General features: G+C 44.0%; 1 protein-coding gene across 1 annotated transcript in view; it reads right to left on the bottom strand.

The window, feature by feature from the left end:
- Positions 1-14,712, bottom strand: part of LOC139378811 (rho GTPase-activating protein 6-like) — a 100,682-nt gene extending 85,970 nt beyond the window's left edge. Inside the window, exon 1 of the mRNA XM_071121329.1 lies at positions 14,636-14,712. Within this exon, the coding sequence (XP_070977430.1) occupies positions 14,636-14,683 (48 nt within the window). The 5' untranslated portion in view covers positions 14,684-14,712. The remainder of the gene's footprint in view (positions 1-14,635) is intronic.

The raw sequence follows: 14,712 nt of genomic DNA, 5'->3' as shown, positions 1-14,712 counted from the left end.
AGTTATGCAGCTCTCAACAGGCCGAGCCCCTGGCATCGATGGTTTACCATCTGAGTTTTACAAGCACTTTTGGGGGTCTATTGGGGAGGATTTTTATGAAGTGGTGTGTGAATCTTTTCATGAGGGTTCTCTTCCTGTATCCTGTCAACGTGCGGTGCTTTCACTGTTGCCAAAAAAGGGGGATTTGGCTCTCATAAAAAATTGGAGACCTGTTGCCTTGCTGTGCGCAGAATACAAAATTGTTTCTAAATGTCTCTCAAACAGGTTGAAAGACTATCTGGGATTGTTGATCCACAAGGACCAGTCCTACTGTGTACCTGATCGCTCTATTGTTGACAACTTGTTTCTGATAAGAGATGTTTTAGACATTTGTAAACTGTCTGCTGTAAATGTGGGTTTACTTTCGTTGGATCAGGAGAAGGCTTTTGATCGTGTGGACCACCAGTACTTGTTTAAAACAATGAAAGCCTTTGGGTTTGGGGATGTTTTTCTGTCTTGGGTGAATTTACTGTATGCTGGAGCCTCGTGTATGGTGAAGGTTGGTGGTGGTTTGAGTTGCCCCATCCCTGTCGAAAGGGGCATCAGGCAGGGATGCCCAATTTCAGGGCAGTTATATAGTCTGGCGATTGAACCAATGCTTTGTTTTTTAAGAGCGAAGCTTACTGGTTTCTCTGTGCCAGGTGTAATGAAGGGTCCCACGATAGCACTGTCTGCGTATGCAGATGACGTGATCGTTTTTATTACAGGGGGTGAGGATGTTAAGGTTCTCTCAAACACTTTAAAGGTGTATGAGGGGGCCTCCTCAGCTAGAGTCAATTGGGGAAAGAGTGAAGCGCTGTGGGCAGGTCAGCTTCAGATGGGGTCCGCTCCACGGTTACCAGGGGGGCTTCAGTGGGGCAGAGATGGAATGAAGACTTTGGGAGTTTTTCTAGGCTCCGATGTCTTTCAGAAAAAGAACTGGGAGGGTGTAGTGGAGAAAGTGTGTGCCAGACTGTCAAGGTGGAAATGGGTGTTGCCCCAGCTGTCCTATAGGGGACGGGTCCTGGTAGCTAATAATCTTGCTGCTTCTACCCTGTGGCACAGACTAATGATTTTACAGCCACCAAAGGGTCTGATACAAGAGCTTCAGAGGACCCTTGTCAATTTCTTCTGGTCTGGACAACACTGGATCAAAGCTGCAGCCCTGTATCTGCCACTGCACGAGGGTGGGCAAGGCCTGGTGGACATTTCCTCTAGGATCACGGCTTTCCGGCTCCAAGCAGTTCAGAGATTGTTGTACAGAGACTGTTCTAGCTGGGTCGAAACAGCCTACATATTGATGAGGAGAGCGGGCTGTTTGGGCTTAGACAAACATATTTTCCTCTTAAAGCTGGAGGGGGGTGATTTGACTGGCCTGACTCCATTTTATGAGTCTGTTATGCAGGCTTGGAGAGTCTTTGTCAAGTCCCGTAAGACCGGCACGCCACCAGGGATGTGGCTTTTTGAAGAGCCTCTTTTTCATAACACTGCCATCCAGTCCCGTGTTCTGGTTTCAGCTAGCCTACGTTCATGCCTATTAGGCGTGGGGTGTACCAAGCTGGGTCATCTGATGCGGAGCAGGAGCAGATTGGAGGAGCTGAGAGAAAGAGCGGGGATCCGATCATCTCGCCTACTGAGGAAGGTCGTCGATGAGGTCTGCGACTCCTTGCCAGTGCTTCATCTGCAGTATGTGACTGACATTTCCAATTCTGATCGGTGGAAGGAGGGTCTGGATTATGTGTTCCCTGCACTGATTGTTAGTGCTGCGATGGGGGCATTTGAGGAGGACGCGGGGATGCTGCTTTCCTTCGATACCCCGGAGCTGGGGGAGTTCAACGAGGTGGGAAAGAAGGCTATGTACAGAACATGTGTGAAGGTGTCCCATGCCTCTTCCCTGGAAGGGGTAAAATCGACGAGGTGGGCGGATGTGCTTGGTCCAGGTGCTTCTCCAAAAGGCTGTTGGCGATCATTGTATAAACTGCCTATTGATAAGAGGACAGCTGACCTCCAATGGAGGATAATACATGGAGCTATAGCCACCAACATGCATCTGGTACACCTGGACCCTACTGTTGGGGAGGGGTGTCCATTCTGTGCTGAAGATGAATCTCTGGCACATCTGTTTTTACTGTGTCCCAGGTTGGTTGGGATGATTGATCTGATCACTGATTGGTTCTCAACGTTGGGAGAGGTTTTCTCTTCCCAACTGTATATATTTGGGCCAAAGTACAGGTTCAGTCAAAAGGGTGTAGTTGTGTTGCTTAATTTTGTGTTAGGGGCAGCAAAATTAGCGATATGGAAGACCCGAAAGAACAGCATTCGGGGACAGGGGTCTGTGGATGTGGTGGGAATGCTGGAGGGAATGTTGGCAGCGAGACTAAGGGTTGAGTTTGCTTATTATAAACTTGTCAACAATATCGATCTGTTTTTGAGTATATGGGGTATTCAGAGGCTGTTGTGTTTTGTTACTGTGGAGGAGGAATTGGAGTTGTGTTTTTAATTGATGTGTAACTGTGGTTTTGTATGAGTATTTATTGTGTGGTGGGCCCCCAGACCCAATAAAGAGTATTTAAAACTCAAACTCTCTCTCTCTCTCTCTCTCTCTGTCATTCTCTCTCTCTCTCTCTCTCTCTCTCTCTCTCTCTCTCTCTCTCTCTCTCTCTCTGTCATTCTCTCTCTCTCTCTCTCTCTCTCTCTCTGTCATTCTCTCTCTCTCTCTCTCTCTCTCTCTCTCTGTCATTCTCTCTCTCTCTCTCTCTCTGTCATTCTCTCTCTATCTCTCTCTCTCTCTGTCATTCTCTCTCTCTCTCTCTCTCTGTCATTCTCTCTCTATCTCTCTCTCTCTCTGTCATTCTCTCTCTCTCTCTCATTCTCTCTCTCTCTCTCTCTGTCATTCTCTCTCTCTCTCTCTCTCTCTCTCTCTCTCTGTCATTCTCTCTCTCTCTCTCTCTCTCTCTGTCATTCTCTCTCTCTCTCTCTCTCTCTCTCTCTCTCTCTCTCTCTCTCTCTCTCTCTCTCTCTCTCTCTCTGTCATTCTCTCTCTCTCTCTCTCTCTCTCTGTCATTCTCTCTCTCTCTCTGTCATTCTCTCTCTCTCTCTGTCATACTCTCTCTCTCTCTCTCTCTCTCTCTCTCTCTCTCTCTCTCTCTCTCTCTGTCATTCTCTCTCTCTCTCTCTGTCATTCTCTCTCTCTCTGTCATTCTCTCTCTCTCTCTCTCTCTCGCTCTACTCTCTCACTCTCTCTAACTCTGTCTCTCTCTACTCTCTCTCTGTCATTCTCTCTCACTCTCTCTAACTCTGTCTCTCTCTACTCTCTTTCTGTCATCCTGCTGTTCTATCACTCTATCCCCAGAGGTCTCTGAGAGGAAGTGCCAGAGGGAGAGAAAGATCCAGCGAGGAGGATGCCAGGGCTTCTCTAAACAGGACATACTCTAACTAACCCCACCCGTCACCCGTCAGAGAACAACCCGCTGATCGGTTTGGCTGATCAACTCAGTAGTGTTTCATCCAAACATGCTTTGCAAAAGGTAGCCCACCGCCACCCCTCATATTCCATTGGAACTGATGCGGGCTTGGAACCGATGCGTTTGAATGTTATGAAAACTCTTGCACCTATACATTTGACCCAACAGGTTCATTTCCACGGTACCAGCGTTTCTCTAAACAGGACATACTCTAACATAACCCACCCATCATCTCCTAACATTGCCCCTCTCCTTTGCCACTGATGCCTTCTGGGTGCAGTTTTTCTCCTGTGCTGTGCTTATTTAGTCGGATGTTATGCTAGATAACACTGTTGGCATACAGACTCGGTCAAGTGCCAATGGTAGGCTTCGGTACGATAGACTCCAAAATGGTGGTTGGTGTCCTTCACTCTGACCCCGGTTGCCAGCTTAAACAGATTAAATTGTTGACTAACAGTCCGATGATGGGTCGGCTATGGATACTGCCAACAAAGTGCCAACCATGTTCCAACAGAACGCTGTCCTGTTCAGCTATGTTCAGCTATGTTCAGCTATGAGACCATAAAAGGCACAACAGCGGGTGTTACGAGAGCAAACAATTGTTCAAAAAAATTCCAAACGATAGCGACTAGTTACAAATCGTGGTTCCATATCAAGTCCTAGTTCAAAATATCAGTTCAAAATCAAGTCCAAATATCCAAATAGTCGTGTCAACACAGCGCTGGCATATGCAGTATACACCGAGTATAGAAAACATCAAAAAGACCTGCTCTTTCCATGACATAGACTGACCAGGTGAATCCAGTTGAAAGCTATGATACCTTATTGATGTCACTTGTTATAGCCACTTCAATCAGTCTAGATGTAGGGGTGTAGACAGGTTAAAGAAGGATTTTTAAGCTTTGTGCCATTCAGAGGGTAAATGGGCAAGACAAAATATTTAATTGCCTTTGAACGGAGGATGGTAGGTAGTAGGTTCCAGGCGCACCGGTTTGTGTCAAGAACTGCAGCGCTGCTGGGTTTTTCAACAGTTTCCCGTGTGTATCAAGAATGATCCACCATCCATAGGACATCCAGCCAACTCGAACACAACTGTGGGAAGCATTGGAGTCAACATTGGCCAGCATCCCTGTGGAACACTTTCGACATCTTGTAGAGTTCGTGACCGATGAATTGAGGCTGTGCTGAGGGCAAAAGGGGACCTAATGTTTGGTACACTCAGTGTATATGAAGGCTTCACAGAAACTACAGTGGTATTGTCATTGTTTTCGTGCACAGTAATCTGAGTATTTCTTACATTTTTTGTTACCCTTATTATTATTATTATTATTTTTTTAGGGGGTAGATCAGCCTTAATAGCGCAGAAGGATTGTAGCTTCCATCAATTTAATTGTCTGCATCATTTCCAATCACCCATATATTTTGTGTATATACTGTATATACAGTGGGGCAAAAAAGTATTTAGTCAGCCACCAATTGTGCAAGTTCTCCCACTTAAAAAGATGAGAGAGGCCTGTAATTTTCATAATAGGTACACTTCAACTATGACAGACAAAATGAGAAAAAAAATCCAGAAAATCACATTGTAGGATTTTTAATGAATTTATTTGCAAATTGTGGTGGAAAATATGTATTTGGTCACCTACAAACAAGCAAGATTTCTGGCTCTCACAGACCTTTAACTATTTCTTTAAGAGGCTCCTCTGTCCTCCACTCGTTACCTGTATTAATGGCACCTGTTTGAACTTGTTATCAGTATAAAAGACACCTGTCCACAACCTCAAACAGTCACACTCCAAACTCCACTATGGCCAAGACCAAAGAGCTGTCAAAGGACACCAGAAACAAAATTGTAGACCTGCACCAGGCTGGGAAGACTGAATCTGCAATAGGTAAGCAGCTTGGTTTGAAGAAATCAACTGTGGGAGCAAGTATTAGGAAATGGAAGACATGCAAGACCACTGATAATCTCCCTCGATCTGGGGCTCCACGCAAGATCTCACCCCGTGGGGTCAAAATGATCACAAGAACGGTGAGCAAAAATCCCAGAACCACACGGGGGGACCTAGTGAATGACCTGCAGAGAGCTGGGCCCAAAGTAACAAAGCCTACCATCAGTAACACACTACGCCGCCAGGGACTCAAATCCTGCAGTGCCAGACGTGTCCCCCTGCTTAAGCCAGTTCATGTCCAGGCCCGTCTGAAGTTTGCTAGAGAGCATTTGGATGATCCAGAAGAAGATTGGGAGAATGTCATATGGTCAGATGAAACCAAAATATAACTTTTTGGTAAAAACTCAAAACGTGTTTGGAGGACAAAGAATTCTGAGTTGCATCCAAAGAACACCATACCTACTGTGAAGCATGGGGGTGGAAAAATCATGCTTTGGGGCTGTTTTTCTGCAAAGGGACCAGGACGACTGATCTCTTTTGTTTGTTTTTAATCCCATCCTTCAGCTACCCTCAACCCTTCCCATCTATTTCTAAAGACCATCCAGTTTTCTGTTTGCCATATATTTTTAACTGTGCTGTTTTACAAAAGTTCTGAACCTGTTCTGCAATTTATCCGATTTACACCAATTTATGCAATTTACACCAATTTAAATTGAATTTGAATGGTACCTCTATTTACCACCACAAAGATGGCCGCCTGTCCACCCACTGTTGAACGTCAACTTACATGATCATGTCTATTCTATTATCTCTGTCTCTGTGACTATAATTATAATTTAAAACAACAGATATTCCCATTCAAGTCAACATTCTCTGAAGTCTGGACCTCCAACCATCTTTGTGGTAACATTTGAAAGTTGAAATTTCAATTGAATTCCAATTTTAGAACATTTATCAGCCAAACACGACAACTACCCTGCATTCAAGAGAATTTGTCTTCAAGAGAACACAAAAACCTCAGATGATGTAAAATATATGCAACATATGAGAATACGAAAAAAATTGAAGTTTACACGTTTTTAGATCATTTATGTTAATGGTAAAAAAACAAAAATGGTCAATCTCAGCCATTTTTTTTCTTCTACCAGTAATGAAGAAATGTATGTCTCATTGTAGGGTGGAGTATGCAAAAGGAATCAACTTTGAACACTGTTATCTCTTGAATGTTTTGGCATTCAGGTCCATAAAGTAACTTTGTAGGCACTTCCACATTGGACAAATACTGTATGAATGGAATGTTTTGTTCAAACCATAAGGGTTGCTGTCAAAAATGGATTGAATTCAAATGGATTTACCCTGAACTCAATGCTAACTATTATTGGTTATCCCAATACCGGACGATATAGTGCACTAATGTGTGTGTTTGCGGTATATGTGTGAATGTTTGTGTATTGCATACCCAACATTTCTGGTATTATCTGGAGATGTTATCCTACATTCCTTTGGATGCTCATTCAGCATCAGCCTGATAGTTATTAGATTATTGTGTGTGTGTGTGTGTGTGTGTGTGTGTGTGTGTGTGTGTGTGTGTGTGTGTGTGTGTGTGTGTGTGTGTGTGTGTGTGTGTGTGTGTGTGTGTGTGTGTGTGTGTGTGTGTGTGTGTGTGTGTGTGTGTGTGTGTGTGTGTGTGTGTGCGTGCGTGCGTGCGTGCGTGCGTGCGTGCGTGCGTGCGTGCGTGCGTGCGTGCGTGCGTGCGTGCGTGCGTGCGTGCGTGCGTGCGTGCGTGCGTGCGTGCGTGCGTGCGTGCGTGCGTGCGTGCGTGCGTGCGTGCGTGCGTGCGTGCGTGCGTGCGTGCGTGCGTGCGTGCGTGCGTGCGTGCGTGCGTGCGTGCGTGCGTGCGTGCGTGCGTGCGTGCGTGCGTGCGTGCGTGCGTGCGTGCGTGCGTGCGTGCGTGCGTGCGTGCGTGCGTGCGTGCGTGCGTGCGTGCGTGCGTGCGTGCGTGCGTGCGTGCGTGCGTGCGTGCGTGCGTGCGTGCGTGCACCCTCTCTGATAGAGGGTCATGACCGAGGTCTGTTACTGACAGTGTATACATTCAGGGAAAACATTATGGAATAAGATCTGCTAACCACTACTTAACCACTAAAAGAAACCGGTATTTATATGCATATTCATTCAATAGATCATGTGTAGTAATCTAGTCATAGTCAGAGGTCTCCTTACAGTTAGATTGACTGGACATTAAAGATAATTACTTATTTATACATGTTCTTAGAATATGTCTTTAGCTATTCTGTGTGTGTGTGTGTGTGTACGTGCGTGCGTGCGTGCGCGCGCGTGTGTGTGTGTGCACCCTCTCTGATAGAGGGTCATGACCGAGGTCTGTTACTGACAGTGTATACATTCAGAGAAAGCATTATGGAATAAGATCAATTATGATCGCTTAACCACTAAAAGAAACCGATATTTATATGCATATTCATTCAATAGATCATGTGTAGTAATCTAGTCATAGTCAGAGGTCTCCTTACAGTTAGATTGACTGGACATTAAAGATAATGACTTATTTATACATGTTCTTAGAATATGTCTTTAGCTATTCTGTGTGTGTGTGTGTACATGCGTGTGTGTGTGTGTGTGTGTGTGTGTGTGTGTGTGTGTGTGTGTGTGTGTGTGTGTGTGTGTGTGTGTGTGTGTGTGTGTGTACCTATCAATGATTTATGAATGACAATGACTAGAGACCAATGCAGACTATATAATCAGACCATAGGGCAGGTTGACAGCTTCCAGTTCCCTGGTGTCCACATCACCAACAAACTAGAATTGTCCAAACACACCAAGACAATCGTGAAGAGGGCACGACAAAAAGTATTTGGCAGGGTCCTCAGATCCTCAAAGGGTTCTACAGCTGCAACATCGAGAGCATCCTGACTGGTTGCATCACTGCCTGGTATGACAACTGCGCGGCCTTCGACCGCAAGGCACTACAAAGAGTAGTGCGTACGGCCCAGTACGTCACTGGGGCTAAGCTACCTGCCATCCAGGACCTCTACACCAGGCGGTGTCAGAGGAAGGCCCTAAAAATTGTCAAAGACCCCAACCACCCCAGTCATAGACTGTTCTCTCTACTACCGCATGGCAAGCGGTACCGAAGAGCCAAGTCGAGGACAAAAAGGCTTCTCAACAGCTTTTACCCCTAAGCCATGAGACTCCTGAATAGGTCATCAAATGGCTACCCGGACTATTTGCATTGTGTCCCGCCACATAATCATTTCAAACCTTGCTTACATTTGTATACGATCATAAGTTTCTTTCTATAATGCGTGGGAATACTTGGGAACAGATTTCTTAAATTAAAATCAATTGGAGCTGATTTCCTAGTGTTTTTAGTCTTTTATGTCCAACAACAAAAAATATATATACACTTGGGGGGCCAAATAATACCACACGCGGGCCAAATATGGCCTGCGGGCTGCCAGTTGGGGAACCCTGCTATAGGGATATCAGATCGTACAATGAGTGACGGACAGGAACAGGAAGAGACAGGTAGAGGTCAAAGGTAAAAAGGAAGTGGTCATCAGAGAGGCAGACCAAATATTGTCTATTATATTGACAAGAAATTCAATAGACCGCTTTTTTCCTCAAAGATGGAAGGCAGGCTGGAGGAGGTGTGACCATTCTAGCCAGTGAGATGGCAGATACGTGTGTGAACAACAAGTCATAGAGCTAGATAGAGGACTCATCTTTGTATCTGTGTCATTATAACATATGTGACAGCATGGACAGCGCCATTAAGGTTATCTCCATTTTAAAGTAGTCAATTTTCTATTTTCTATTTTTCTTCATTGGCTGATTGCTCCCAACTCATTGGAATCCCCACCCAGTTGACTAATTTAAAATGGTGGAAGCCCTCAATGGCAATGTCCATGCTAAAACCAGTTATATCCATGATAAGTCCTTTATCTATCTCTATGAAAACAGGCACAACACCGATATGAAGTCGTTTTCATTCGTATCCACCTGAGCATTACATGCTTCTATTCAATCAAATAACCCTCACGTAGCAAATTAGCAATTACATTTTTTGTTGACCAAATTCGACACTCTCTCCATACAAAAATTCCTCACATCGTAGGCTTATTTTCGCCTCTTCCTCTATGGTGCCACAGACCCGGATGGCCATCCATCTTGTGATAAAAGCTGCAGAGAGACGGGCGCTATTTTGTGTCCAGTGTGAATTCCTCCATTGGGAATAGAGAGGAAAGGGGGAAACTGGCGGAGATGGGGCTTTGATGTTGAGCCTGCTGACTGTGGGCGTCTAAACGGGTCTTAAGTAAAGTACAGCACGTAAAGTATTTGTACTCGGACATTGTGAGTCAGAAACCGTCAATAATTTAGTTGCTGTGCACCTCTCAGGATCAAAGAAATGCTTCTGGGTGGCTCACCATCCAACCAAGAACAACAACAAATGATTGAGCAAAGAGATACTCAACCTCTCTTTGATGATAATAGAAGTCCAATATAAGGATGCTTCTTCTAAACTCCTGTCTCAGGACAAAGACTAAATGAAATACAATATTTACCTTAGCAACAAACCGTTTATAAGTATTACTAGATGAACTCTTTAAAAAAAAGTGTTATCTAGAACCTAAAATGGTTCTTCAACTGTCCCCATAGGAGTAATCTTTGCCCCTTTTGGTTCCAGGTAGAACCCTGGGTCAAGATAGAACCATTTTGGGTTCCATGTACAACCCTTTCCACAGGGTTGTAGGGAAAGTCAGAGAACAATTTCGGAGTGTACACTATCGCACGCTACAGAGACACTGGGACTGAGTGTTCAGAAGGCAGAGACTCATCGCTCACACACACACACTAACACACCCACACGCACACTGGGACTGAGTGTTCAGAAGGCAGAGAGACACTGGAAGAACGTACAGTACTGTAGCCTGCTGTGATGCTGTGTTAGCGTGTATGTGCAGATCCGTGTGTGTGTGCTTGCATACATATGTGTGTGTATTTTTCTCTCTCTCTCTCTCTGTGTGTGTGTGTGTGTGTGTGTGTGTGTGTGTGTGTGTGTGTGTGTGTGTGTGTGTGTGTGTGTGTGTGTGTGTGTGTGTGTGTGTGTGTGTGTGTGTGTGTGTGTGTGTGTGTGTGTGTGTGTACGGGTCTCTCTCTGGGTGTTGTTTGTGTGTCCTGGGACAAACTCCTTCATATAAATCTAGAGACGGGGGAGTCAAGCAAACACAAGGAGATATGTACCCAAGACGTTTTCCACAGTAGCACTCCAGAAGAGTAACGTCTCTGTTGATGTGTGTGTGTGTGTGTGTGTGTGTGTGTGTGTGTGTGTGTGTGTGTGTGTGTGTGTGTGTGTGTGTGTGTGTGTGTACGGGTCTCTCTCTGGGTGTTGTTTGTGTGTCCTGAGACAAACTCCTTCATATAAATCTAGAGACGGGGGAGTCAAGCAAACACAAGGAGATATGTACCCAAGACGTTTTCCACAGTAGCACTCCAGAAGAGTAACGTCTCTGTTGATGTGTGTGTGTGCGTGCGCGCGTGTGTGTGTGTGTGTGTGTGTGTGCGTGTGTTTGTGTGTGTGTGTGTGTGTGTGTGTGTGTGTGTGTGTGTGTGTGTGTGTGTGTGTGTGTGTGTGTGTGTGTGTGTGTGTGTGTGTGTGTGTGTGTGCGTGTGCGTGTTAGCACTAATTCAAGAAGAGGTATCCAGCCCAGTAGAGTCGTACATTTGAGTAGATGGTTGATTTATTGACGTCAGCTGGTAGGAATATTTTTCGAACCTCAACTTTTCCTTCCTCTTTTCCTACCTCTTGAGAGATTCCTCCGTCTCTTTCTCCCTCTCTCCATCCGGCTCCACTGCCAGGTTTTCTCAGGATGACAGGAAAAGGTAGATTTACACTCATTTCAATTTGAGAAAGTATTCAGTGGGGTGACTCTGGCCCAAAGTAACTAATCTAGACATTACAGTAATGTAGTACATAGTATAGTACATAGTATAGTACATAGTACAGTACATAGTATAGTACATAGTACAGTGCATAGTATAGTAAATAGTATAGTACATAGTATAGTACATAGTACAGTGTATAGTATAGTACATAGTATAGTACATAGTATAGTACATAGTATAGTACATAGTATAGTACATAGTACAGTACATAGTATAGTACATAGTATAGTAAATAGTATAGTACATAGTATAGTACATAGTACAGTGCATAGTATAGTACATAAGAGGAAGAACATATGTACATATGTACATAGTACATAGTACAGCTTTGAGTTTTCTTCTGATACCATAAATAGAGTTGGAAGAGAGCAGTGAATACAAAACAATAGACCACCTGGTTAGATTAGTATGTCCACTTCAGTTAGGAGGGCAATCAATATTATGTTGCATTATGTCAATATGATTGTAGGCCTATTATGTTGTCAACACTGAAAAACATTACGTAGCTATTAGATCGTGAGAGAGATTATCGCATAACACAATTAGAAAGCAACTTGATTGTCTGAGAGAATAAACACAGTGAACAGCGTAAGAAGCAGAAGAAACAGGAAGTGAGACGGTTGCTGTCCATCCATTAAATTAGTAGGATTGCAATCACGCTAATGAAGTGATGCATACGGTACAGTATCCTTCTCGCTCTTCTTCCTTGCATAATGCCACTTCCCTTCTCCCACCTCGACCCCTCACTCCCCCCCTCTTTCCATCCTCCATCTTTCCCTCCGCCTCACTCCCTTCACTCCGGCATCTCCGCCTGTCCCTTCTTCCACCACTCCCTTCACCCGACCCCATCCCACCTCTCTCTCTCTCACGCTCTCCCTCTGTCTCCTTCCCTCCACCTCTCTCCTACTCTCTCCATCCTTCCCTTCCTCCCCACTTCCTTCCATTAGCATATGGTGCTCATTATACGGTTGAGCATCCAAGACGTTAGGCAATATCCTAACCACCAGCAACGGACGTCAAATATTGACACGCGCGCGCGCGCGCACACACACACACACACACACACACACACACACACACACACACACACACACACACACACACACACACACATATCGAACGTTTGAGTGCATACCAATAAAAACAGCAGATTATTGCAGAGTGAAAAAAATACTCCATCTCGATGGATTTAGCTATGGCAGATTACTGGTTAATCTAGAAACAACACGTCTCAGCGGTAAAGTATCTGTCTGTCTGTCTGCCAGGAAGAATACTATGTGTGTTGTAATCCCCGGGTTAAATGACGCTCTAAGACAGATGCTCCAGACACGAATCTAAAAAGAAGATTGCAGTCAGAGTGCAGTCCAAAACAAAAACAAAAATGTTTTACTGCAGTAATTTTGCAGTGTGATCGCAGTTACCGTGCAGTATGACTGCAGCTATTCTGCTATTACTGTGTCCAAAATACCACAGTGGCATGCGGTCAGTCACTTCACTGAACCATAAATACATGAATGAGTTCATATCATTGGCACTCCCTCAGGGACAATCTGAGGTTGTTAAAACACTAGTAAACACAAACTACTATGCATCCCATAAAGTCGGAAGATTACATACACTCAGGTTGGAGTCAGTAAAACTCGTTTTTCAACCACTCCACAAATTTCTTGTTAACAAACTATAGTTTGGCAAGTCGGATAGGACATTACTTTGTGCATGACAGAAATAATTTTTCAAACAATTGTTTACAGGCAGATTATTTCACATAATTCATCATTCACATAATTCACTGTATCACAATTCCAGTGGGTCAGAAGTTTACATACACTAAGTTGACTGTGCCATTAAACAGCTTGGAAATTCCACAAAAGTATGTCATGGCTTTAGAAGCTTCTAGGCTGATTGAGATCATTTGAGTCAATTGGAGATGTACCTGTGGATGTATTTCAAGGAGTACCTTCAAACTCAGTGCCTCTTTGCTTGACATCATGGGAAAATCAAAATAAATCAGCCAAGACCTCAGAAAATAAATTGTAGACCTCCACAAGTCTGGTTCATGATGACCATTGTTATGTTTGGAGGAAAAAGGGGGGGCTTGCAAGCCGAAGAACACCATCTCAACTGTGAAGCACGGGGGAGGCAGCATCATGTTGTCGGGGTGATTTGCTGCAGGAGGGACTGGTGCACTTCACAAAATAGATGGCATCATGAGGGAGGAAAATTATGTGGGTACATTGAAGCAACATCTCAAGACATCAGTCAGCAAGTTAAAGCTTGGTCGCAAATGCGTCTTCCAAATGGACAATGACCCCAAGCATACTTCCAATGTTGTGGCAAAATGGCTTAAGGAAAATAAAGTCAAATGGAGTGGCCATCACAAAGCCCTGACCTCAATCCTATAGAACATTTGTGGGCAGACCTGAAAAAGCGTGTGTGAGCAAGGAGGCCTACAAACCTGACTCAGTTACACCAGCTCTGTCAGCAGGAATGGGCCAAAATTCACCCAACTTATTGTGTGAAGCTTGTGGAAGGCTACCTGAAACGTTTGACCCAAGTTAAACAATTTTAAGGCAATGCTACCAAATACTAATTGATTCTATGTAAACTTCTGACCCACTGGGAATGTGATGAAAGAAATAAAAGCTGAAATAAATCATTCTCTCTACTATTCACATTCTTAAAATTAAGTGGTGATCCTAACTGACCTAAGACAGGGAATTTTTACTAGGATTAAATATCAGGAATTGTGAAAAACTGAGTTTAGATGTATTTGGCTAAGGTGTATGTAAACTTCCGACTTCAACTGTATATACTTTAAATACATTAACCTTAATGTAAAAGTACTTTAGTTACTGTATATTTCACTGTATTGATATAGTAATATAAAACCCCTTGTCCTACTTCTATAAACACACAAACACAAGCTGAAAAAGCGGTTTTCTCCTTTCAATATTAATGTAACATGGCGGTTAGCACTAACGCACAAAGTAAGAATGACGGTGAGAAGTTCATTCATTCACAATTGCCAGCAATATAGTAATATTGTTCCAAAGGTCGACTAAAGTGACCCTGAAGTTTATTGAGCTTAATTAAACGAAGAGCCATAAGGAAACGAGACCAAAGGGAACATGATCAAGGTGCACTGAATGAAGTGTACTGAGTAAGGAGGACAAACATAGCCTTATTCCAAATGGCACCTTATTCTCTATGTAGTGCACTACTTTTGGTTGAAAGTGTGGCACGCACACACACAGAAACACATACATGTGCATGCACCCGCACGCACACACACAGACTTACCACGTAGTAGAACTGCATGTCCTGCCGCACAGGCTGCTCCATCTGCATCACTGAAGAAGATATTCCATCAGTGACTA

Source organism: Oncorhynchus clarkii, chromosome 21 (genome assembly GCF_045791955.1).
Source record: "Oncorhynchus clarkii lewisi isolate Uvic-CL-2024 chromosome 21, UVic_Ocla_1.0, whole genome shotgun sequence".
NCBI lineage: Eukaryota > Metazoa > Chordata > Actinopteri > Salmoniformes > Salmonidae > Oncorhynchus > Oncorhynchus clarkii.
The sequence above is the reverse complement of the archived record's forward strand: the minus strand, read 5'-3'. Positions and strand labels throughout refer to the sequence as shown.